We start from the raw sequence: 27,722 nt of genomic DNA, 5'->3' as shown, positions 1-27,722 counted from the left end.
TGAGGAGTGTGGTGTGTTCTCCCTGTGTCTGCGTGGGTTTCCTCCGGGTGCTCCGGTTTTCTCCCACAGTCCAAAAACACACGTTGGTAGGTGGATTGGCGACTCAAAAGTGTCCGTAGGTGTGAGTGTGTGTGTTGCCCTGTGAAGGACTGGCGCCCCCTCCAGGGTGTATTCCCGCCTTGCGCCCAATGATTCCAGGTAGGCTCTGGACCCACCGCGACCCTGAATTGGATAAACGGTTACAGATAATGAATGAATCATGGGTTAAAACTCATGGTTTCCGTGGTACCTACTCTACTCGACACTCGTCTACTCGCTTTTGGTTCCTGGTTCTCCTGGTTTGGTTTCCGCTACTGTAGCTCCCTCCTGAAATATCACCGGTGATGCCACACAAAACACGGTTTAATCCCTACTCTGCTCGCTTGGAAGCAGTAGACTGCAGGTACTAAAAAAAGTACACAAGATTCAAGATTCTTTATTTGTCACATATAATTTGTAACAGGCATCAGAATGTATATGATTATTATTTAAGGTGGAACAGAGGCATCAGAATGTATACGATAGTCATTTAAGGTGGAACAGAGGCATCAGAATGTATACGATAGTCATTTAAGGTGGAACAGAGGCGTCAGAATGTATACGATAGTCATTTAAGGTGGAACAGAGGCATCAGAATGTATACAATAGTCATTTAAGGTGGAACAGAGGCATCAGAATGTATACCATAGTCATTTAAGGTGGAACAGAGGCATAAGAATGTATATGATAATTATTTAAGGTGGAACAGAGGCATCAGACTGTATACGATAGTCATTTAATGTGGACCAGAGGCATCAGAATGTATACCATAGTCATTTAAGGTGGAACAGAGGCATAAGAGTGTATATGATAATTATTTAAGGTGGAACAGAGGCATCAGAATGTATACGATAGTCATTTAATGTGGAACAGAGGCACCAGAATATACAAAACACTTAATGTGGAAAGGAGACACCACAATGTAACTGCACCCTGTATATTGTTTGTACATACCTCTGACTCACTGTGAAATGAGAAGTGACTGTTCCTTAGACTGTGCAAGTATTTAAGTTACGACTATAATTTATCAATAACTTATAAATGCTACCAAATATAGAGCTAGTATTAACAAAAGTATAGAAATCATATACATGTAAGGAATAAACCCAGTGCAAATAGTGCATATTATAAATACATATATGCATACACACATTCATATACATAAGCATCCATTACAAACATACCCACGCATATACATACATACAGGGGTTGGACAATGAAAGTGAAACACCTGGTTTTATACCACAGTAATTTATTAGTATGGTGTAGGGCCTCCTTTTGCGGCCGATACAGCGTCAGTTCGTCTTGGGAATGACATACACAAGTCCTGCACAGTGGTCAGAGGGATTTGAAGCCATTCTTCTTGCAGGATAGTGGCCAGGTCTCTACGTGATGCTGGTGGAGGAAAACGTTTCCTGACTCGCTCCTCCAAAACACCCCAAAGTGGCTCAATAATATTTAGATCTGGTGACTGTGCAGGCCATGGGAGATGTTCAACTTCACTTTCATGTTCATCAAACCAGTCTTTCACCAGTCTCGCTGTGTGTATTGGTGCGTTGTCGTCCTGATACACGGCACCGCCTTCAGGACACAATGTTTGAACCATTGGATGCACATGGTCTTACTGGTGCAATGAGGATTGGCCACCAGGCTGCTCCAATTTAGCCCTGAAACCTCCCACACTACAATGACAGGTGTTTCAGTTTCATTGTCCAACCCCTGTACGTACATATATAATTAAAGTGGCTGTGTGTCTGCGTTTAAAGCATAACGGTCCAAGTGCATTAACGGTCCGCCTCTCCGTTCTGGCCCTGATGGAGCTGAGATGTTTCCCTGAGGGTAGCCATTCAAACAAACTATGGTTACGGTGATGAAACACTGAACCACGTACCAAATTTACGTAATGAAAAAGCAAACAAGTCAAAGATGTTAAGGCATCGTTATGTTATGGGGGTGTTTTACTGGAAATAACATCCGGCCTGTGTTTCGATCGCAGGCACAACGCTATCCCAGCCGTGATGTCATTCACTATAGCAAACTCCCTCTGGTGTGACGTTACTTAACTCTATTCCTACTGTTGGTTTCACAGACAACAGCTTAGCTTCTCCAGTACTTGCCATATTAACCCGAATGTTGTTTTGTTCCATCCCATGGGCGAAGCATTTCACGGCCCATTCTGTGTGCCAGCTCGTATTCGGATCATTTCTGGCTAATTCCAGGTTGTGCTGGTGTAACAGCTGCTGACTGAGGAGCTTGATTAGGGCCAGTGGCAGGATCAGGACTTGCTTTAGGACCTGCTGTGTTGCTCTTCTCCAGAAAAGCGACCAAACGGATCAGACATAGTTGCATAGAGGTTACAGAGGCCATCGCTGTGTTGATTCCACACAGCTTCAAGGGTTCCTCTGAAACCTTCCTGGAGTCACTGACTGTGACTGTCTGTCTCTCACTGTTTGGAGTGTGTTCCCTCCATCCACAGGTGTGTGTGAGTGATCAGGTGCTAATAGTTTCTACAGACTAGCCTACATTTTATTGTGTCACTGTATTAACTTGCAGTAAACTTATCTCTGATATTGCACTGGCGATGGGAGTTTAATTTTCCTCACACCTGTCCTCGGAGGGGCTTATTTTCAATGTATTACTTGACGATAAGGTTTTTGGTGGTTATCTACAATGGCGGAGTTTTATACTGTTACAGCGAAAATCCTCCGTGGAGGTCACTGATGGCAGCTCATCTTTCTGCGGTGGTGGAATACACCCTGGTCCACAGAATACAGCCTGTGTGTGTGTCAGACCCCTGTGTAACAGCAAGAGCAGACGACGCCGTCATTCTGCAGGGGATTAGGCCAATCACAAGGCACTAAAATCCCCCCTTTCTCCACACGCAGGTTACAAATTAAGTTTGCTCTTCAAACCTCGGAGAGGGAGAGTGAAGACAGAGAGGAGTGGGGACTTGGTATTAGCAATCTTGTTTATGCATAATGGCGCTGCTCCCTAGAGAGCGAGGGAGATTGTGTGCTACGCGCTGAATGACTGGTCTGCAGGAGAGCAAGTGCTGTTGTCTGTCAGTCTGATTTGTGCTGCACAATGGAGGAGGAGAGGTGCAAATGGAAAAATGTCTCACTAGTGGAAGGGTGCGGGTGCGAGAGAGAGAGAGAGCACACAGGGAGTGGCTGATGGGAATATTTGCGCTTAAGTATTTTAGCAATAACACTGTTTATTTATGTGAAAATGTTCCAGCTATCGCTTATCTCTGATAGTCCTGCCTTATTTATATCTTCACCTGATCTGTCCTCGAATCAAAGGTGAGAGGAAGGGAGCAGCGTTGTGGTTTCCCACCCACACTCTAAAAGTTACATAGTGCTGTTTCTGCAGTGCTGAGCCTGGAGTAGCAACGACAGAGGCTCTTTTTTCTCTATAACAGACCCCAGAACAGAAGCAGGTGTGTTGTTCATATGAACACAAAAGAGGAGGAGCTCTTATTGTAATGTGCTGCTGCATATTTCATTCATTTATTCCATTTTGTTTTGTAGCCAGTTCATATTACACAATAAAAGTCCTGGACAAATGAGCTCAAATCGCTTTTTAAAGCGCTTTTTACAACTTGATGGTGTCATAAAGCAGCTTTAAAGACACTGAGAATTAAAACAAAACCAGACCTGACTTTTTTTTTATACATTCAGCTTTAAACACAGTGATAAAAAGAGAAATCCAAAGGAAAGCTTTGAAATACTCAAAAATAAAAGAGAATTACAAACTAGTTTACATTTACGATAGCTGACATGATTATACCCATTAGCGCACCTTTTCCAGGTGTTTCTGATTGAGTGCACGCCGGGTTGTTCTCAGGGTAGAAGAGAATGAGGAGGTCATGTGGCCCCAGCCTCACCTCTGTTCATGAAGCTCTGGGTTTGTCTGTGAGCTCCGCCCCCTTGGTCAAAGCTCTGGTGTCTTCGGGCCACTGACAGCAGCCAGGCTTTAGCAAGCACTTCTATCCCCAGCCTTCAGGGTCTCGGGGCACACTGTCCTAAGGGTGGGGGGTTAAATTCTGTGGATCTGAGGTAGAAGAGAATGAGGAGGTCATGTGTCTGTGAGCTCCGCCCCCTTGGTTAAAGCTCTGGCGTCTTCGGGCCACTGACAGCAGCCAGGCTTTAGCAAGCACCTCTATCCCCAGCCTTCAGGGTCTCGGGGCACACTGTCCTAAGGATGGGGGGTTAAATTCTGCGGAAGAAGGCGTAAAATTTGTTAAAATATAAATACAGCAAATTGTTGGAGTGTCGGTTTGATTTCTCTGAGGCCTTTCTGAGTTATGATTATATCAGTAGAAGGCAAAGCTTTTGAAAGTATTAGTTTATGGCAGACGTTACGCTAAAGTGCTCTTAAGAAATCAGGGTCTGGCTTCTGGAGTGAAAGACTTAATGTTTCGTAAAAAGAAGATTATGTGACTTTATGAGGATAATTTACAGCTGGTGACTAGCCTTGGGTCTGCGTTTAACTGAGCGATGGTTCCTCACGACCGTGGAATCTGTGGGAACTAAGCTTTTTGGAGTCTGTAAAAGTTCTGTAAGAGTCAAATGGTCTAGAACTCTGAGGGATGGGGGGCTTGTACAGGGGGCTTTTACAATGTTAGAGACAGTATTCTCTTGTTTCATTGAGTCAGTGTTATTCCTCACATTTGGGTTCACTTTAGTGCTTTGTCTTTCAGTAAGATTTTTCACGTTCTTTCTCTTATTCAGACAAATAGGAACACAAAGACATGTCACTTGAAATGTAACAAAATTGTGCCACCATATTTAACTCATCTGTAGACAGTAAACAGACACACACAGCTGCAGGAAGCCATCCCAGCCCCAGGGAGCAGTTGAGTTTAGGTGCCTTGCTCAAGGGCACTTCAGCTGTGGATGTTGAGGGAGGAGACAGTGCTGTTCCTTCACACTGTGGGTGAATCAGAGAGAAAAACTACTGGAAGTCGTTTTATAATCTTCCTAAAGGGGCCACACTCTACAACATCTGCATGAATTACTTTAAATGTTGTTTTAAAATCACCTAATAGAGGACATGCCTTCACTTGTACACACCCAGCTTGAGTTATCCCTCCTGAAAAACATAAACTGAAAATGGATGCTCTGAAGCAGCTCTGTGTGAGTTTAATGTCACAATGTCCGGTGCCAGGAGTCCACCAGAGGGTAATAAATCCTCCAGCAGTGGGCTGTGGAAAAGTGGAACTCTATTTTCTGGAGTGATTGAGCTCCATCCACTACCTCTGGAATGAGCTGGAGTGATGTTTGTGATCCAGAGCTAATCGTCCTGCACTGGTACGTAGGGCTGGGCAATTAATGGAAAATCGACATTCAGAACTTCTAATCAACATAATATTATTCTGTCCCCACTGTGTGTTCATGTACTGTCTCTTTAAAATCACGCTACCAAGCTGTAGTCACGTGATTCTGCCCCCTATTTGCCACATGGAGGAGAACCTAAAGGCAGAGGTCGACCGAGCGACTCGAGCTTGTACCAAACAAAAACAGCGTCTGTGGTTTGGACGTGCTTTGCTTTGACTTTAAGACGACGCTAGTTTCAGTGAAATTTACAGCACAAGCCTCGTCACTGAACTGTGAGGGTCATAAATACAACAACAAAAACAACAACGTAAACGTTCATTAATCGTAATCGTGGAAAAATGTACAATTAATCGTGATATTGATTTGCGCTCACATCGCCCAGCTCTACTGGTACGTAACCTCAGTGGCTATGTTTACATGCAGCCGCTGAAGAAGATTTCCTCCAATCGGATTCAGATTAAGGTGTTTACATGTACACTCCACACACCGGTCTGATTTAAACCACAGGTGATGCGCAGAGTACCACTTAGTATACACGTTACCGGAGTAGGACATCATACCTAATTCACACAGGCACACTCAGGGCGTCCAGGCCCTTCGAGAGAGAAAGAGACAGAGAAATAAAGAAATGAAGGAGTTATAAAGCTTAATTTAACCTCAAAACCCCTTCTGAGCAGAAGAGAGGAGAATTCACAGACATCTGAGTGTGAGCAGAAGTCCCGTATAACTGTAAAGTCCCGTAATGTGCTATTAGTCGCATTATTAATGGTTTATCAGGCTCCATGTAAACGTGGCCACTGATGTTATTGGGGCTGTAAGCCATCAAATACTTTTAGAAATGTTTCAGGTTTGTAGGAAGTATAGAGAATTTATCTGTTTTAGAAAAAAGAGGATAATCTACCTGTTCAGTGCCTTTGGTTTCAGGAGAAATGTGGAATGACCGGAGTGATTTATTTATTTTTTTTCATTCATTCGTTTGTTCGTTCATTCGTTCATCTGTTATCTATAAGAGCTTCATCCTGATCAAGGTTGTGGAGGGTCCAGGCTCTGAATCATTGGGGACATCACACACACTCACCCAGTCACACACTCCAACTTACCCACTCACCTGTGGACAGTTTTATACACTCACCCAGTCACTCACACCTGTGGATGATTACACACACTCACCCACTCACTCATAACATTCACACCTGTGGATGATTACACACACTCGCCCACTCACCTGTGGACAGTTTCATACACTCACCCACTCACTCATAGCATTCACACCTGTAGATGATTACACACACTCGCCCACTCACCTGTGAACAGTTTCATACACTCACCCAGTCACTCATAACATTCACACCTGTGGATGATTACACCCACTCACCCACTCACCTGTGAACAGTTTCATACACTCACCCAGTCACTCACTCACTGTGGAAACCTTCTCACAGCCACTTCACTGATCACACTTCAGAAATGCAAGAAACACAAAGGTGTCTCCCTGAGATGAGCCCTTCAGAAACACACACAGTAACAGACCGTGATGAAAACAAGCACAGACAGTTGCCAGCAGCTCCAGAGTGTCCCTTCATTACCTCGCTCTGTGTTACAGGGGAACAATGCTATCGCTTGTAGCACCAATCAATACTTGACTTGCACTAACCTCACTCTTATGATTACATAAATAATTGGTACCTGAAATTAAATTGAACCTTGTCTGTGGAAAAAGTCAATAATTGTATGAGAATGAAACCCCTGTGTGGTGTTAAAATACACAATCATTGTTCTCTTCAGGCACTCTTCCTTCTGAATGGTCCTTCACTCCCTCTGCACTCACTCTCCCTCGCTTTCTTTCTCTTTTCTATTTCTCCCCATTGTCTGTCTGTCTCTCTCTCTCTCGTGTGTCTGTCTCTCGTGTATCTCTCTCTCTCTCTCTGTCTTATTCACTCTTCTGTTTATGTTTTTCATGATTTCTTTACTGATATTGTTCTGTCTTTCTTTATTTCTCTCCTATTTGTCTTTTCTGTAATTCCTCCTCCCTCTCTCCCTGTCTTTCATCCTCTATTTTTCTTTCTCACTTCTCTCTTTTTCTGTTTTCTCAAGTTCTGTCTTTTTCAAACACATGCTTACTCTGTCTTTTTCTTTCTTTCTTCTCCAATTTGCCTCCTTTGCCTATTGTCCTGTCCAATTTATCTTTTTCTTTCGTTTTTCTCTTAATCTTCCTCTCACCCCCCCTCATCCCCTTCCTCTCTCTCTCTCTCTCTCACGACCTTTTGTTTGGGACTTGATTGATCCACATCCTCCACATTCAGCTGGAGATGGCCAACATTGACGTTTCTCAGCCGTCTCTATCTGTTGATGAAGGCTAGAGACAGTGTGCAATCAAGGCTTCGGAGAGAAGGAGGGACGGAGGAGAGAGGAGGACAGAAAGCATTGTTAGACAGTAATTGTTGGAGTAAATGACACACAATCATGAAGCCTTTGGCGGCCAATACCAAGCACGACGAGTAATAAAGGGAGAAAGGTCACAAGTTTTGCCTCAGGAAGGAGGTGTGGAGGAGCCACACATGGAGATTTCTCAGGATACAATACCGACTGATTGACTGGGATAATTGTGTCGGCGCTCGCACAAAACACACAAACGGAGGACGGACATGAAGAGAGAAAATTACAGACAGTGTTAAAGTAGCAGCACGTCACTGTAATATTCAGCAGGTCTATATTCAGCAGATCACAGCGGCGCCAGAGACTCAGACGTAAATATCGAGATATTTTCAGTGTGTTAGACATGCATTAAAACACCTCGCTTTTCTCCAGCAGCGTTTCTTAAAAGTCCCTTCACAGGAAAGCAGACACAACTCTCAAACACCCACAAGACTCAGCCCAGTAGAGTGAGCGTTACGAGCATTAATACGGCACAGAGTCTACAACACAATCCACCTAAACAAAGAAGAGGTTTGACAACACGATGGCTGCTTGTTTCTAGCTCAGTAGGCCTTGACTTGCAGGCCGTCGGACCGTAACCCGATCCTTCACACGGAATGGAAACTTAAAATATCGAAAAGCGATGAGTGGAAACCACACTCCTCACAGACAGTCACCCGGAGGAAACCCACGCAGACACAGAGAACACACCACGCTCCTCACAGACAGTCACCCGGAGGAAACCCACACAGACACAGAGAGAACACACCACACTCCTCACAGACAGTCAACCAGAGGAAATCCACACAGACACAGAGAGAACACACCACATTCCTCACAGACAGTCACTCGGACGAAACCCACGCAGACACAGGGAGAACACACCACACTCCTCACAGACAGTCACCCGGAGAAAACCCACACAGACACAGAGAGAACACACCACACTCCTCACAGACAGTCACCCGGAGGAAACCCACGCAGACACAGAGAGAACACACCACACTCCTCACAGACAGTCACCTGGAGGAAACCCACGCAGACACAGGGAGAACACACCACACTCCTCACAGACAGTCACCTGGAGGAAACCCACGCAGACACAGGGAGAACACACCACACTCCTCACAGACAGTCACCTGGAGGAAACCCACGCAGACACAGGGAGAACACACCACACTCCTCACAGACAGTCACCTGGAGGAAACCCACGCAGACACAGGGAGAACACACCACACTCCTCACAGACAGTCACCTGGAGGAAACCCACGCAGACACAGGGAGAACACACCACACTCCTCACAGACAGTCACCTGGAGGAAACCCACGCAGACACAGGGAGAACACACCACACTCCTCACAGACAGTCACCTGGAGGAAACCCACGCAGACACAGGGAGAACACACCACACTCCTCACAGACAGTCACCTGGAGGAAACCCACGCAGACACAGGGAGAACACACCACACTCCTCACAGACAGTCACCTGGAGGAAACCCACGCAGACACAGGGAGAACACACCACACTCCTCACAGACAGTCACCTGGAGGAAACCCACGCAGACACAGGGAGAACACACCACACTCCTCACAGACAGTCACCCGGAGGAAACCCACGCAGACACAGGGAGAACACACCACACTCCTCACAGACAGTCACCCGGAGGAAACCCACGCAGACACAGGGAGAACACACCACGCTCCTCACAGACAGTCACCCGGAGGAAACCCACACAGACACAGGGAGAACACACCACACACCATCGTTCCTAATTGACAATTGGACAATTGTTACATCTAAGTTTAAAAAAAAAAGTGTGTTTTTCAGAGAAATGGGTGTGTCTCAGTGGAAGTGAGGCCAAAAACCATGAAGGTGGCATTGAAAATAAAATACTAATAACAATATTCTGAGAACAAAGTCGGAATAACTGTGATTTTATTTATTTATGTTTTTCCTCCAATGCCATGGCCCTAATATTCTTTCATACAAAACAAGACGAGACGACATGCTAAGTATGGAGTCACGTTGTGGTCACACACATCTCTAATGAATCCTCAGATGGACTGTGGATTTAGCTAATGATTATACAGCCATGATGCAACCCCACATCGGAATAATAACGTGTTCGTCGTAGACACAGATGGATGGGGACTGAGACAGACTCAGAGAGAGAAGTGAGAACTGAATTTAATTTCACCAGCAGACTGCAGTGGTTTTATTCCTGTTCTCCTCGTGCTGTGTTTTCAGATGAGATCAGACCAAGAAACGGCTGAAGTCTCTTTACTGTAAAGTTACACAAGATGTTTTACTCAAGATATGTTCCTTCAGAACACCTACATAAGCCTTTCATTACAGCAGTCAGAACGAGTCTAAAGTGTTACAAAGGCTTTTCCAGCGGTGGAACCTGCCCTGACCTCACACAGAGCTTCTTTTTACTCAACTTCTGTTCACTCTTCCTCCACCAGTAGGAGGAGGGCTTTTAAAGAAGTGATAATGGCGTATTCACAGTTCTGCACATGCGCCCTCTAGTGCTCACTGACACTGTCCGAAATCTGATATTGCACTGATATTGAAGCTGAGAGCTGATGCCAATAACTGAAAACTTTCTGTAGAATTTATTCTCTCTCTCTCTCTCTCTCTCTATTACTCATCTTTCTCTCTCTTTATTACCCATATCCTCTCTCTCTCTCTCTTTCTCTCTGTCTCTATCTCTCTCTTTCTCTGTCTCTCTCTCTCTCTCTCTCTCTCTCTCTCTCTCTATTACTCATCTTTCTCTCTCTTTATTACCCATATCCTCTCTCTCTCTCTCTTTCTCTCTGTCTCTGTCTCTATCTCTCTCTTTCTCTGTCTCTCTCTCTCTCTCTCTCTCTCTCTCTCTCTCTTTCTCTGTCTGTCTCTCTCTCTATTACTCATCTTTCTCTCTCTCTCTATTACCCATATCCTCTCTCTCTCTCTTTCTCTCGGTCTCTGTCTTTCTGTCTCTGTCTCTCTATCTCTCTCTTTCTCTGTCTCTGTCTCTTTCTCGATCTGTCTTTCTGTCTCTGTCTCTCTATCTCTCTCTTTCTCTGTCTCTGTCTCTCTTTCTCGATCTGTCTTTCTGTCTATCTTTCTGTCTCTCTCTGTCTATATGTCTCTGTCTATCTCGCTGTCTCTCTCTTTCTCCCTATCTCTTTCTCTGTCTCTCTCTCTTGCTGTCTTTCTCTGTCTCTTTCTTTGTGTCTCTTTCTCTGTCTCTCTCTTTCTCTCTCTTGCTGTCTCTCTCTCTCTCCCTGTCTCTCTCTTTCTCTCTCTCTCTCTCTCTCCCTGTCTCTCTCTCTCTCTCTCCCTGTCTCTCTCTTTCTCTCTCTTGCTCTCGCTCTCTCTCTCTCTTTCTCTCTCTTGCTGTCTCTCTCTCTCTCTCTCTCTCTCTCTTGCTGTCTCTCTCTCTCTTTCTCTCTCTTGCTGTCTCTCTCTCTCTCTCTCTCTCTCTCTCTCGCCGTTTAAAGTAAGAGATTCTGTTAATTTCATGAGCAAAACTTTTGAACGTCGAAGTACAAAATAAGTATGACCCCCATTGGCACACCCACCCCGACACACAGCAAGGTCCAGAAAGCTCAGGCCAGTGGCCCGGTCACCAGCAGCTGGCGAATGGCCTCGTCGGATGCTTCGCGTTCCATTTGTTGGGCGGTAATTTTATTGCAGCGGATGATTATCGTTGAAACAACATTAGGGCTTTGATTGTGTGGTTTTTTCATATCACGGCTGACTGTCGCAGGCCAAATCCAGGGGAAGATCTCATCCCAGAGAGCTGATTGAATTAGCCCAGTGCTGAAATGAGGTTGCAGCATGATTGGCTGAAATGGACTGAGGAGGTAATAACATAAGGGCGCTGCTGTGCGCAGGAACCGAGCCGCACGGTCACTGATGGATGCTGTAAACACGGAGCGAGAGACAGTATTGTCCTCTGCACTGTTAGTGTACACTGGAAACAGGAAGCTGTGTTGTAATTTTACTTGTGCGTTGATGTCTTTTTAACGAGGGCTGGTTCGTCTCCGGTCGGGTGTGTGGTGTTGGTCACTCGTGCTGATTAGTGATTTAAATGACACGAGCACTGGTGTATACATGAATGTTAATTCATTCCCACGCATGCCATCATTGTTCCTGCTTAGGTAAAGTTCTCCAGCATTCCTCTTACACGAGACAGTGGGGATCCTCTCATATTACACTGTCTAGCTCCAGTGTTAGCGTTCACTCTTCTGGGCTGAACTCTATATTTGTGACAGACGTAGCACAGTAACTGAGAGTGGCAGGACTTGGCAGGTCTCAGGATTTGGCAAAGGGTCAGTGGGACCCCCTGCACACAGTGTGATTCACTACCCAGACAAGAAATAGATATTGTTAAATATCTCTGACCAAATGTATAGCTTTATTTATGTTAAGGCCTTGGTGTGAGAGAGTGTTATCACCCGTACTGAAGTGTGTTCAGATGCCGCTTGTGTGGGTTCCTCCCCCTTGTGTGACTGAGGTTTTAACGCGTAGTTAAGTCAAGTCACTTTCATTCATTCATTTTCTGTAACCCTTATCCAGTTCAGGGTCGCGGTGGGTCCAGAGCCTACCTGGAATCATTGGGCGCAAGGTGGGAATACACCCTGGAGGGGGCGCCAGTCCTTCACAGGGCAACACACACTCACACATTCACTCACACACTCACACCTACAGACACTTTTGAGTCTCCAATCCACCTACCAACGTGTGTTTTCCCAATAAATTTGATGTTTCACATGACCCTCTTCCCATTGAAAAAACAAAAGTTGGATCCAAAATGGCTGACTTCAAAATGGCCGCCATACTCACCACCCATTTTGAAAAGTTCCCCCCCTCCCATATACTACCACAAACAGGAAGTTAATATCACCAACCATTCCCATTTTATTAAGGTGTATCCATATTAATGGCCCTCTAGTGCTATGATAGTTTGCCGTGTCCAGTTGATGCATGTAGATTTTCAGAATGGAGTCAGGTGATATGCAAGAACTGATTAGGTGTGACTTTATGTACCACATATGAACAGAGACTGATTTATTAACATGTTTGTTGACAGTTAGTTGATATTTAGATGAATGCTGAGTGATATCGGTTGAATTTACAACATATTGTACCTGAATATAAAAAAAAAATTGAAAATAAGAATTGAGCAGTTGCTGATAGACGCCCCGCGGTCTGTACGGACGCGGTAGATATTTGTTGACAGTCATATTCAAATTTCTTTTGTAGTCTTTTGTGTTTATGACACGTTTGCTGAAAGAGAGATAAATATCTATTCACATGTTGCTGGGAATCGGTTGATGAGCTGGTTCATGTCGACTGACAGCTTGCTGACAGTCTGTAGATGTTTGCTGACACTCCACAGAGTATCCAAATAAAGTGGTTACGGTAGCGCTGGGCGGTATGACATTTTTCAATATTATATCAGTTTCACTGTATTTAACGTTTATTTTTTCCGTGCATGACGTGTTAACCGCAGTTTCTGCAGTAGAGTGGTTAAAAGTACCCTACTCCACAGTCAAAAATAAAAAACATTTCCACATTAGTATTAAATGTAACACAGATTTGCACGGCCCCACAGTCACAATCCGCTTTCAGAGGGTGGCACTAAATTAGTGAAGGTGTCATAAGACATTACAGTTGCAGGGAAAATGTAGAACATTTATGTAACACATTACAGGAGGTCCTTGGGTTACGTCAGTCCCGAGTTACGATGTTTCGTGGTTACGACGGTTATCTCCCATTTACTGTATAAAGCCTTGTTTCGACTTAAGCGGTATTGCGTAAACATCGTAACGTGAACGTCATGTTTGGTGTACGCGGCGCGGCGGAAGAATACACGGTTACGCGGCTCGGGACCGAGGAGGATAGGTGTTAGGATAAGTGCTTACAGTATGTTATTTACGTACAATATGTACGTACGTTCCGACTTACACCAAAAATCGGTTTACGACGCGATCTAAGAACGGATGAACGTCGTAAGTCGAGGACCCCCTGTATTCCGACAACTTCAAAACTGTAGGCTAATTTTCACAACTTACGTAAATCAGCTACAGTCTGTTAATGTTATCAATCTCTCAGTAGTTATTTTTAGAAAACTTTACCTTCATTAATTTACAACATATTTAAACAAATACAGTAATCCCTCGCTACTTCGCGGTTCATCTTTCGCGGATTCGCGGGTTTTTTCAAGGGGGCTTATGGCCGCTATATCGCCTAAAAATATCATTTTCTTACGGTGTGTAAATTAAAAGTATTTCTTTGTTATTATTTACATGTATTAGACTGGGCCTGTAGGTGACACAATATATCATTTACAAGTGTTTCTTACGTACAGTACATGTGGTGTTCACGTCCACATCCGATTGAAATTTACTGACGCTAAATCACAGCTTAGGAATGACTCTATTAAAGAAACTGGTAGGATATCACATGTAGTTCCAGCTGAAAAACATTAGAGAACGACTGTTTGCTGCAAAGGGTGGGTTGTTAACAGCAACAGGGAGGGGTTTAAAAGTCCAAATACTCGTTAAATACATTAAAAAATATCTTTTCTCTACTTCGCGGAAATTCGTTTTTCACAGGTGGTCTTGGAACGCATCCCCCACGAAAAACGAGGGGTCACTGTATGAGGTATTTAGATATAAAGTAGCCAGGGCTTGTCAGTGGTTTTATTTCACTGAAGAAGTCTCAAATATCTTCATTAAATAACAGTATTCCAAAAAAATAAATAATAACAATAATCATGAATAGCAACAGGTGGCACAGTGGTGCAGCAGGTAGGTGTCGCAGTCACACGGCTCCAGGGGCCTGGAGGTTGTGGGTTTGATTCCCGCTCCGGGTGACTGTCTGTGAGGAGTGTGGTGTGTTCTCCCTGTGTTTGCGTGGGTTTCCTCCCACGGTTCAAAAACACACGTTGGTAGGTGGATTGGCGACTCAAAAGTGTCTGTAGGTGTGAGTGTGTGAGTGAATGTGTTTGTGTGTCTGTGTTGCCCTGTGAAGGACTGGCGCCCCCTCCAGCGTGTATTCCCGCCTTGCGCCCAATGATTCCAGGTAGGCTCTTGACCCACCGCGACCCTGAACTGGATAAGGGTTACAGATAATGAATGAATGAATGAATAGCAACAGTGTGCAACTCCCAGCAATGGTACTGTTGATGCTTTAGCTCGACAGTGTTTGTTTGGTCCATGTCCGACCTGACGTACTTCCAGACAACAGACACGGCTCCTTTATTCGGCAAAAGTTCTTCTGGGTCGTCATCTTCTACTTTGATGTCTGGTACAACTTCTGGTTCAGAACTTCCTCTGTCTATTTGTCACATATGTGAACCGGTATACGGCCCAGCACTCGGTTACAGTTGTGTCGTACCCAGGTGTAGCCCTGCATCTCTTTTACAGTCACCATTCTCTTCATGACCTGAATCTTGATGTGGTTTGGTTTGTCTTCCCACTGCCCCAGGTCTGGTTTGGACTCGAAATGAATGCTGCGTATCTGACCCAAACATCTTAGACTGAATCTAGGGCTGGACCCGGAGTCAGTGTTTCCCCCGCGCTTCTAAACTGAAGAAAAGGAAAGCTGTCGGATTCAGAGGGAGCTGTTTGTTTCTGCGTTTATTGAGAGTCAAGAAAGTTGGTTCAGTGTTTGTTTTCTGTGTGAATAAAAGGTGGATTGGTTTTGCTGTTATTTGACAGAGGGCAGACACCTAATCATAGACGGGCAAAAATGGATTTGTGTGTGTGTGTGTGTGTGTGTGTGTGTGTGTGTGTGTTTCTCAACCTGTGCTAATTTTAATCAGCGGCGGGGCTGTCATCACTGCGGCTGAGGCAGACATATTTACCTTTAATCTGCAGCGGGTGATTGGAGGAGTTGGGGAGGGATGGAGGAAGGAAGGTGAAGGAGGAGAGGAGGAGGAGGATCCTGGTTGGGAGGGTGAGACAGATAGACCACCTTTAAATACACACACACGAGTCAAATCAGAGGGTCCTTCAGAGGCAGTTTAGCTGCTGTGGCCTACTCTCACTGATGAGAGAGAGAGAGATTAACTGGAATACGTGTTTGATTGGGAGTGGAAGGGGGTTGCCTCTATTTTCCTTTGTGAAACAGAGTCAAATGAGGGCGTGGTGATGTGCAGTAATCATGGCAGTGAAAGAGAGACTACACAAGGCTGAGTGTTTTTGGAAGGGGAGGGAGTGGGGGCTAATCAACAACTCGACTCCAGCTTGTGGACCACTCCATCTTTTTGACCTTGGTGGTGGTGAGGGGCTTAGTGCACAGTGTTGGAGATGTGGGTCATTTGGCCAAAGATGCTGTGCACTCTTTTCTCTCTCTTACTGCTGATTGCTTGTTTTCAGCTGTGATCAAAAGGCGGGATCGTGAGCGACTCCAAGTAGGAAGCGGAGTGCGTGATGTTTCAAAATATTCAGAAACGATTCTGAATAAATCTGCCTCTTTGTTTGATGCCTGTTTGTGTTCTAGATCAGGGGCAGTCAGTTAAAATTCAGTGAGGTCCAGTTGCTATAATGTCCTCCCAACCACGATCTGGTCCTTTGTATGTGACGCAGATGTGACGTTTGTATCACACTGAATCTGATTTGGGCCACTTTCTAATGAGAATCGAATTCACGCGACTTTTACGCCACTTCTGCTGTTGATAACGGTCCGCGGACTCGGGTACAAAGCGTTTTCGGTTTAATTTGAGGTGTTTAGGAGATGAGGAAATAAAAGGAGCATGTTTAGGAGCATGATCTGTTCAGACTCCTCAGATATAGGACACATTATATGAACAGCAGGTGATAAAAAAATAAATAAACGAAAATCAGATTTGGGCCACTTTTACCTGCTGTGTGAATGTAGCTCTAATGGCCATTACATTGATGCTCTTATGCTTTTAAGACCCACTTGTTTAGAACAGGCTCTTATTTATTCTCATTTGTTTATTACAAATTGGTACCAGATCTGGAAATATCCATTGTTTTATAGAAAAGCTGGACTGAGGTCCCTCAAGTCAGTGATGCTGACTTTAAATGATGACGCATTAAAGGCTAAGCACCACTTAATGGACCTCCATGAATATTCCACATTATTGTAGTTACTGACAGATATAAGTATGAATTAAAATGAAAATAGCAGCTTAATTTGCTTTAAAACTGACAATTTTATTAAATTGACGGAAAAACCCGAGCTCGCTACGGAAATTCTTGAACGCAACCGTAACGTCACTGGTGGACAACAGCTGAACAACGCCGCGGTAAAACACCATTATGACTGACTGTTATGACAGTATCTAGCTAAATAACCAACATTATTCATGACAATAGCCTAGCAATAAGCTAAACTCAAATGTAGAGGTACCGTTATTCTTGTAAATGTGATCGAAGTCGAACTCGAATTCATCCGACACTATAAACCTCCGTAATGCAGCTACGTAGCCAAGTATAATCTGAGCACCGAGTTTAGCGAGTCAAGCTAACGTTAACTAACACCAACTAAAACAGGCGAAGTGAGTGTCCTTACCCTGTTTACCTCCATGTTACAGAGGCTCTTGAACACCTTTCGTTGGTGTCCTTACATGCCCATATTGTTGGAAAAGCGCCAGTGAAATGAGCTACAGATAACGGAGTGAGCGGATGGTCCTTTCCAAAGTGCCATTTAAAGTGGACAAATTTAGTCCATTTTCTGAATATTTTGGGATCTTTGGGCCATTTGTTCACAGATGTCCCACTGTACATTGAATGATTGCAGCCAAAAACAACACACCTTTTCGTCATTTTGCATTAAATTAAGTGCAGCTTCTAGAGTTGTTGTCCACCATCTACGTCACAGGCAAGACGCCTATTAGAGTTTCCCAACACCGTTGGGGGGGCAACAGTCTTTTAAACCTTCAATTAGTAAGAAATAACATGTTTTCTGACTCTCAATAAACACAAGTTAGGAACTCAGATTCCACTGTATTTATTTGTTTGACACTTTCATAGAGCTGCTGCTTAGACTTGACAAAATATAAGCCTTTTCCAAGTAACCCACCTGTAATCAACCAGCCAAGATCAGGCTAATGTTGATAGATATTATAATCAATAGTGTCCTTAATATTTGTCCCTCTAAACGTCTCCCAAACATCGTTCTTTAATAAGGATACCTGCATCCAGGTCTTTAATAAGGACATGCAGGACTTTGGCTCTGGTTTAAGACGCAGTATGATATGCTCTGAGGTCTAAAAATGATCGGATCTTCACTGTGTAGCTGAGTGAAGCAGGCAGCCACTTCAGAAAACTGCTGAATGTCCTTTGTGTGCACTCGGGCCGTGCAGGTATATTAATGCTGAACACTACTTTTAATGCTGAAGACAGGCAGATTAGAGTTGTTTCGTGTTGTAAAATAATTGTTAATATTACATTTAGAAATGTAACCAGCAGAGCTAGTCATGGATCTACATTACAGTCCAGTATGTGCACGTGCATGTGGAGGAGGCTGGTTCTGCTAAGCAGTCCACTTCTGAGGAGGAGTCTCATTCTGTAAAGGAGTCTGGTTCTGAGGTGGAATGGGCTCTGAGGTGGAATGGGTTCTGAGGAGGAGTCTGGTTCTGAGGTGGAATGGGTTCTGCAGAGGAGTCTGGTTCTGAAGTAGAATGGTTCTGCAAAGGAGGCTGATTCTGAGGAGGAGTCTGGTTCTGAGGTAGAATGGGTTCTGCAGAGGAGTCTGGTTCTGAGGGGAAGTCTGGTTCTGCGGTAGAATGGTTCTGCAGAGGAGTCTGGATCTGAGGTGGAATGGGTTCTGAGGAGGAATGGGTTCTGCAGAGGAGTCTGGTTCTGAGGTGGAGCCTGTATTAATCACAACACGGTTGAGGGATGTTTTGTGGGATATTTACAGAAAAAAAGCCTGGGTGACTATTGACTTCTAGTGTTTGTGAGCAGCGTTAGCCTTTAGCTTCTCTGCGGAACTGTAAAAGCAGCTTATATATATGATCCTGATGTAAGTGTGAACACTGGGAGAACACACCAACTCCTCACAGACAGTCACCTGGAGCGGGAATCGAACCCACAACCTCCAGGCCCCTGGAACTGTGTGACTGCGACACTAACCTGCTGCGCCACCGTGCCGCCCTAACACATTTCCAGGTGTTTTTTAAATAATTTTATAATCACATATGAGGCCTATATTGTCTTCCAGCCTGGTTTTAGCGCCTCTTTAATTTCAGTAGACTTCAGAACTGTCCCAGGAGTCAGAGTCAGTGTTGTTGACTCTTTATTTATTTGTGTTCTTCTTTTAAATGTGCACTGACTGTAACACCTAGTCTCAAACCTGACGTCCTGTTTGTCCACACTCTGATGTCTTCCACTTCACGCAGGCGTGGCGTTTATTTTTGCCTCTGATTTTCTGTCATATGTGAAACACAGGGATTTAGCCCAGCGCTAACGTGTTCAATAATTTATCCGCCTCAATTTCCACATTTGCATATTAATTTGTGTTTATTTATTTATCACTCTCCAGCATTGTCAACCTGTACCCCTGTTGGCCTCAGCTGTCTGCTGGCTGGGCCTGGAATATTGTCCCTTCAAATTAATTTTAATAATAGAGGTAGCTCATTAGAAGCCAATCAGACATGAAGACATGGCAGTGGAATTATAACCAGACGGCTGGGAGTTCATGAATTATTGAATTGGCCTGATCTTATTAGAGCAGGGGGTTTCTGCCCGAAAGAATTCAATGGCTATACGCACACACACACACGCATACACACCCACACACACACCTGTCGACCTTTACGCTGGGCTGGTAAGTCTTGGCAGCTGGCTGTGGGCTGTGGCGTGTGTTGCCTGAATGCAGTAAATTGCCTGTTTCCCTCCATGTGCCAGCTCTGTTGATCATCACACTGGGGAGATTGGCAAAGAGCTGCTGCAGCTCTGCAGAAAGGCTGTGTGTGTGTGTGTGTGTGTGTGTGTGTGTGCCTGCACTGTAGAGGTGGGCAGTAGAACATAATTATATCATTGTGATAATTAAAGACATGTGCATGATTAAAAGAATGCAATCTATAATCTATATAATGCTCCACTGACCATATGTTATCAATCTGTTGTTCTGCAGACTTTGTTTTCACCTGTTCTTCAATGGTCAGTGCCTCCGCTGGTCCCCCACAGAGCAGGTGTGATGTGGTGGTGGATCACTCTCAGCGCTGCAGTGACAGTGACGTGGTGGTGGTGTGTTAGTGTGTGTTGTGCTGGTGTAGAGTGGATCAGACACAGCAGTAGCTGCTGGAGTTTTTAAACACCGTGTTCATGCTCTGTCCACTCCGTGAGACACTCCTTCAACCTCGTTGGTCCAACTTGTGGCTGCCCAGTGTGTGTCGGCCATCCTCTAGTCGTAAATCTATCTTCAGTCCACCAGCACTGCTGTGTCTAATCCACTGGTACCATGCTTAGCACGCGCTAAAACACCACCGCAACGGCGCTGAGAATGGTCCACCAGCCCTGTGGGGGCCTTGTAGGGTCCTGATCTTCAAAAAGCAAGCTGGAAGGGGTTAACTAAGTATGGTGGACCGCAGTCTGTAATGGTAGAACAACAGTGTGTGCCTGTATGGCAAGTGGAACTGAGAAAAATGGGCAATGAAGGTAGATACAGAGCGGTCACTTTAACGTTTTGACTGACTGGTGTATATTGGTGCGCCCTAATGCACAACTAGGGGTTTATAATGTGTACACAGCTCCAGCGTAGAGTCCGGCTGCAGTAAGACGGGCCATACGAAGGAGAACCAGAACTAGCCGACCTTTTGAGTAACACGGCCACTGTCTATAACACTGACACCAGATTAAAATAAAGAATAACAGCGTGTGCCGTTATCTGTTGAGCGTTCGGAACACGCCTGCGCCGCAGTACGCCGCGTGCTGGAAACACACATGCCCACTGACGCGAAGACAGATAAAGCCATTCTTCTGGTCCGGCGTACGCAAGCATGCAGTGGAGTCCGGAGGGACGGCTGGTGTTATTGAAGCTGTCGCACGTCCTTGTCTCCCTTTCTCTCCTCTGGATGGTAGCTGGGCAGAATACATCACAGATCAAACCATTTCTAATCAAACCCAGGGAAGTGTGGCTAATGCAATTTCACTAAGTCACTGACTGGCTTGATTATATTGGGTGGGGGTGCGCTAGGAAGTGTGTGTACGTGTGTGTATGTGTTTGATTTGCCTGTGTTATGCGCACTAGACTTCATTTCCACATTTGTCTGGCCTGCTCCGTGGACACAGCCTCACCTCTAATCCTAGATCAGTCGCTGCCACGTGGGACAGGCCCAAGTGCATACGCCAACATCCAAGAAACAAAGCTCATAAAGCCTTTTACTGACACACACACACACACACACACACACACACACACACACTAAACAGTTGTGGGCCCACTTTATAAATAAAATAATACATCTATACACATAGCTCTGGGCTGTGGCTGCGATGTTATACTCGGGGAATGTCTCTTGTCCAATCAGATTACTTGGTTGTAACGAACTGTTGTAAAGTGATTAATAAATAATATCTATAGTTCAACGTATAGTTCTTTGATTCCTAAACTTTCCCCCGGACCCTTACTGAGTCTCGGAAACTGGTGCCAAGAGCTGGTGAAGAGAACTACTCTTCCTTCCCACAATGGAGTTCTTTAGTCTCTGTCAGACTGCACTTCTTCACCTGTGAGTGCTTCAGCCAAGTCTGGTGTACAACATCACACTGTCTATCTCTCACACTGTCTCTCACTCTGTATCTCTCTGGGTCTCTCTCTCTCTCGCTCTCTGTCTCTCTCTTGCTTTCTCTCTCGCTCTCTCTGTCTGTCTCTCTCTCTCTCTGTGTGTCTCTCTCTCTCTCTCTCTCTGTGTGTCTCTCTCTCTCTCTCTCTCTCTCTCTGTGTCTCTCTCTCTCTCTCTCTCTCTGTGTCTCTCTGTCTCTCTCGCTCTCTCTCTCTGTCTCTCTCTCTCTCTCGCTCTCTCTCTCACTCTGTGTGTGTCTCTCTCTGTCTCTCTCTTGCTCTCTCTCTCTCTGTCTCTCTATCTGTGTCTCTCTCGCTCTGTCACTCTGTCTCTCTCTCGCTCTCTCTCTCTGTGTGTGTCTCTCTCGCTCACTCTCTCTCTCTCTCTCTGTCTCTCTCACTCTGTTTCTCTCTCTGTCTCTCTCTTTCTCTCTCTTTCTCTCTCTCTCTCTTTTGTATGTGTGTGTATAAACACATTATCTTGCCCTGTTTTTTTTTTAATTATTATTATTTTTGGAAGTTTTTTTGACTTTGAATTTTGATTGTTGGATTTGCTCCCATGATCTCTCTCTCTCTCTCGCTCGCTCGTTGTTTTGGAGACCCAATTAAGTCTTAATTGAATTGGCATCAGAGAATGGAGGAGCGAAGGATAGGAGGAGGAGGAAGAGGACAGAAAATTGGACGTGGGCTCCGTTTCCACTTAGCAACACGAATTGCCTTCACAGAAATGAATTTCATGGAAACAGCAGTGAGAAAAGAAACGGTCTAAAAGCTTTTAGTGAGGATAAAAATTCTCTTGTCTCTTTTAATGAGAAAGAGAGCTGGCAATGAAAAGGAGGCTTTTCATCCAAACGCGGATCTGTGCAGAGTATCTGAGACCTGGAGCCTGCGGGGACAATGCTGTTAGACACATCTGAACACCAGAGCTGATAGTGCAGAGTTCTCTGTTTGTCTGGGACTTGCAGTGGAGGTTCGTTAGGCGACGAGCTCAAGGTGCCTATGTTATTAGCCGTGTAATCATATGTCACGTCTGCTTAAATGCGAACCTATTGCTGACACATGTTCAATAGCACCCTCAAAGCTTGTATAACCTTCATAGAAAGAGCTACACATGCAGCTCAACTCACACGCTCAGTGCCAAGTGTTGGCTAGAGGGGTATAAAGCCCTGTAGCATTGTAGCAACACATTCTCTGAGGCAATGGATCATCTTCCACTACCTTTGGGATGAGTAAAATGGCTTTTTCTTATTGGCAAACCAATCATCCGACACCTGTACTTGACCTCTGTTCTCAGTGCGTCCCATCAAATCCTCACAGCAGTGTTTCAGCATTTAGCATAAAGCTTTTCTAGAAGATCTGAGGCTTGAAGGGTTGACTTCAGAAGAGTTGTTGTACAAAAACATACGAGGTGATTTAAAGCCAACGCTAAAGCAAGGCCAAGAGCAAAAATACCAAGTCTTACTTAGAGTTGCTGTGTGTAATTCACGTTTACAGCATTGTCCGGAAACAGGGAGGCACGGAGGTGATTTCCCACCCTCCTCCAACCGTTACATAGTGCAGTTTCTACAGTGCTGAGCCCAGAGTGGCCACGACAGAGGCTCTATTCTCCCTATTACAGCTCAGTGAAATATCACCATGATTTTGAAGGTATAAATACTACCTACTGTTGCTTTAATCTGTTGTGGGCGGGTAGGTGCACCTGTACTTGACCTCGGTTCTCAGTGCGTCCCGTCAAATCCTCACAGCAGTGATTCAGCATTTAGCATAAAGCTTTTCTAGAAGTTCTGAGACATGAAGGGTTGACTTCAGAAGAGTTGTACAAGAACATACGAGGTGTTTTAAAGTCAGTGTGTAATTCACTTTTACAGCATTGTCCGGAAACAGGGAGGGAGGGGTGATTCCTACCCTCTTCCAGCAGTTACATGGTGCAGTTTCTGCAGTGCTGAGCTCAGAGTGGCCACGACAGAGGGTCTTTTCTCCCTATTACAGCTCAGTGAAATATCACCATGATTTTGAAGGTATAAATACTGCCTACTGTTGCTTTAATCTGTTGTGGGCGGGTAGGTGCACCTGTACACAGAAGTTAATGGAGGCAAAGTGTCCCCACACTTTTGAAGTCCCCAGTTCGTTGGCTCAAAGCGCTGTGAAAATTTAATGAACAACACTGTCACCGTGTGAAGAAAGATGGCACGGTGATGATATTTCTACCTGCCGAGCCGTCGTGAGGTACGCGAGCCTGCATACCCCGCCCCCACTGCCATCGGGGACCTTTTTTATTGACGGCCCTGGTGATCCCCTCTCAGTCAGTTATATTGATTACGTGTGGATGAGTGGAGGTAATAAGGAGTAAACCTCTCTTGGTTTTTTGCGGGCCCCCTGTCGAGATGAGTGAGTCACACAGCCGTGATTTCCTTATTAACCCTGTTAAAGCGGGGTCTGCCCGTGGACTCGTGGGGGGAACCCCAGACTGATGGGAGGGAGTCTCTCGGACCTTGAGGTCTGGCGCTGTTTAATAACATACATTTGTTAACATGAATGATTCCTGTTCTTTGAGCTGTGTACACATTGAATTTGTCAAAAGAGCTCGGTGTATCTGGATTGGACAGGGAGAATAATAATGATGTGAGGTGTTGTATCTGGTCGGTAGCTGCCATCACATGTAGACCCTATAGTGCTTATAGACCTGGACTTGGTGACTGTTCTGTCTGGATCTGTGATTAATTCTTGATAAATTAATTATTCTATTTGTCTATTGGATCAGACACTATTTGCCCGATACGTTGGGAGCCCATCCAGAATCACTGGGCGCAAGGTGGGAACACACCCTGGAGGGGGCGCCAGTTGTTCACAGGGGTGACACACACTCACACATTCACTCAAATTTATGGACAGTTGCGTCACCAATCCACCCACCAATGTGTGTTATTGGACCGTGGGAGGAAAGTGGAGCACATGGAGGAAACCCACGCAGCCACTGCGAGAACACCTCAAACTCCTTACACACAGTCACCTGGAGCGGGGCCCGAACCCACAACCTCAGGACCCCCCTAAAGTTGCACAGTTTAGTTAACTTTTACAGCACTGTCCTGAAATGAATGTGGCGTAGCATACACAAGTTACACAGTGCAGTTTCTGCAGTGCTGAGCCTGGCATAGCAACCGAGGCTCCGTTCTCCCTATCAAAGGTCAGTGAAGCATCACAATGGCTGTAATTCTAAGGTAAGAAGGCTGTTGCTTTTAGAGCCGTGTAACTAAAGTATAGTGCGAGGCAGTACCCGTTAAAGTAAAGGCCCTGTCTCATCAGTCAGTCAGCGGGTCATGAAGGTGAGTCTCTCTGGCACATGCAGGTGGCTCTGTAGCAGCTGAGCAGGAACCCACAAATCTTGTGTGATTGTGTTGGCAAGGATCTCATCAGAATGGAGAGTGGGTGAGACGTGTAGACGGTCCATCATGATCACCACAGGTCGGACGGCAGGCAGACAGGGACATTCAGTCGGGTAAATCAGGACGAGCAGTTGTTCAACCGGGCATAGAAACGTACAGATAGCTTGTTCGGATCTTGGTTTTGGGAGACTGCACACAATAAGAAGTATTAATAGAAGCCAACGCAAGCTCTAACCAACGGCACTTGTGTTTCGTACCATATTTTACTTTAATGAAGGTTTTTCTCTCTCTTTGTCGTCCAGGAGGAGCAGACGATAACCTGATTGAGGGAGGTGAGACCAAGTTCCTGTGTAAGCCAGGAGCCAGGAACATCACAGTCATCTTCCAGCCACTGCTCAGGTAGGCTTTCCAAAGTTGTAGCTAACAAGCCCCTGTTTCTCAGACAGTGTCACTGACCACCACGGCCCGAGAATCGTATTTTTCATCCTCCTGCCTGTGATTACGGTGCTGTTACCGTGCGGCAGCCTTGATTTTGATCTGTTCTGACGGTATCGTTTAGAGCAGCCCATTTAGCTTCCCTCCACATTCAATTTTCCTTTCAATTTTCCAATCTGTCCGATCATCGGCTCTGTCCCGCTAATGCCCTCTCACGTTACCGGACTATTACAAAGATGTGTCCAAACCACGGTCAGACAGCCCAGAACGTGACCGGACTGCCCAACACTCATAATGCTCACGATTACATTTGAGCCAGTGGTCCATTTATTTATTTATACCGCCCCCCGCCTCCTGGGCTTCGACGTTGTCTGAGTGGAACCCTTTGGGGTATTGCTTCCTCAAAATGGCGGTATTTATTTTCTTAGTAAAAGAGATCCAGTGTAACTGCATTCAGCGGTTTGCTCCAGTTTGCTTTGTGTACTTAACAGAATACAGAGAGCGAATGCTGCTTTAAATGAATCTGTTTAGAAAGAGAACACAACAAAAATCCCCTGTGGAAACTGCTCAGCTGAAAACACGACGTTCACTGATGTCACTCAAGTGGATGATAAACATCGTCTCTGCAATGACATGATGGAGGTGGTGGCACATCATATTTATGTCATTTTTAACAACAAGAACTTCTCGTACTGAGCATAAAACCATATGGAACCCACCAGGGTATGGTTAGGTATCGAATTATATGTATATAACACCTTGAACCTTGACAACTTCATTGTTTAAAACTCACTTAACTGAAATAACAGGAAGTATCCGGACACTGCTCCAGCTCTTCAGCTCATTTCCCCTCAGTAGAGCTCAGGTGGGGTTTAGTGTATACAACAATTCATTAATAACTTCAGCAAGTGTGTAACTGATATCTTGCGCACACAACTGTTTGGATGATGAAAGTGCAACGTCATATTTCCCCAGCGACAAACTCACTGACCAATCACCTTTGTCTCTGTCATTGGCGTAAGAGCCGCTAGCCAATCAGCTTATTTTATTTGTGTCTCTACACTTGGTCTTTTCTCGGCAGACATTTTTAAAAAGGTTTAAAACTCATTCTCAACGTTTGCATTTCTCTTTGGACATCTTCTTTCCCTGAAGAGGACATTTATTCTGTCTTCTTCCGTCTTTGAACCCAGTGATATCAGTTGTATCTGGGGTTTATAGTTTTGAAGTGATGTCTGATTTTTTTTTTTTGCAGGTTTTTTGAGTTGTTTTTGTCTATCAGCCTTTTCACAACATTAATGTGAATAACATAAACAAAATGAACACGCTGTTGAAACACTCACATATCATTGTCCTGTTCTCAGTCCAAATCTCAAAAGAAAACAAAATAAAAAAGTTATATTATTGTATAAAAAAACTGCTCTGTGATGTACCGACACCTTGTCCTCGTTGTGTTGCTGTGTTCCGCTCAGTGACCCGGATCAGGATGAAGCGCTTCCAGGAACTTAACGAAGTGAAATCAAACAAAAATAAAATGTCACATCGGCATTGTGTATGCGCTGGCTCTGACAGAGGAGACCATTCATTCATTCATTTTCTGTAAGCGCTTATCCAGTTCAGGGTCGCGGTGGGTCCAGAGCCTACGTGGAGTCATTGGGCGAAAGGCGGGAATACACCCTGGAGGGGGCGCCAGGGCAACACAGACACACTCACACACCTACAGACACTTTTGAGTCGCCAATCCACCTACCAACGTGTGTTTTTGGACTGTGAGAGGAAACCGGAGCACCCGGAGGAAACCCACGCAGACACAGGGAGAACACACCACACTCCTCACAGACAGTCACCCGGAGGAAACCCACACAGACACAGGGAGAACACACCACACTCCTCACAGACAGTCACCCGGAGGAAACCCACACGGACACAGGGAGAACACACCACACTCCTCACAGACAGTCACCCGGAGGAAACCCACGCGGACACAGAGAGAACACACCACACTCTTCACAGACAGTGCCCCGGAGCGGGAATCGAACCACAACCTCCAGGTCCCTGGAGCTGTGTGACTGGTACACTACCTGCTGCGCCACCGTGCCGCCCTGAGAGGAGACCAGACATTACTAATTTACATTCATCACAACACTAGGGCCCAGACAGAGGATTGGCTTCATCTGCAGTGATGGCTTAGTTTGACTGAAGCCTAAAAAAAAAAAAATATGATTGGTCCTTATATCATTGCTTTCATCAGAATGCTTTTCAGTCACGAATAAGCCCTCATTGAGTCACAGTAATGAACTGCGGGGCTCCTTTCTATCCAT

At 45.1% G+C, this 27,722-nt stretch overlaps 1 protein-coding gene across 1 annotated transcript in view; it reads left to right on the top strand.

The window, feature by feature from the left end:
• The window catches only part of exoc4 (exocyst complex component 4), a 253,279-nt gene that overhangs the window by 62,870 nt on the left and 162,687 nt on the right, over positions 1 to 27,722 (top strand). Inside the window, exon 10 of the mRNA XM_066669357.1 lies at positions 25,272 to 25,368. Within this exon, the coding sequence (XP_066525454.1) occupies positions 25,272 to 25,368 (97 nt within the window). The remainder of the gene's footprint in view (positions 1 to 25,271; positions 25,369 to 27,722) is intronic.

This window comes from Hoplias malabaricus, chromosome 4, assembly GCF_029633855.1.
Source record: "Hoplias malabaricus isolate fHopMal1 chromosome 4, fHopMal1.hap1, whole genome shotgun sequence".
In the NCBI taxonomy this organism is placed as follows: Eukaryota; Metazoa; Chordata; class Actinopteri; order Characiformes; family Erythrinidae; genus Hoplias; species Hoplias malabaricus.
The sequence above is the reverse complement of the archived record's forward strand: the minus strand, read 5'-3'. Positions and strand labels throughout refer to the sequence as shown.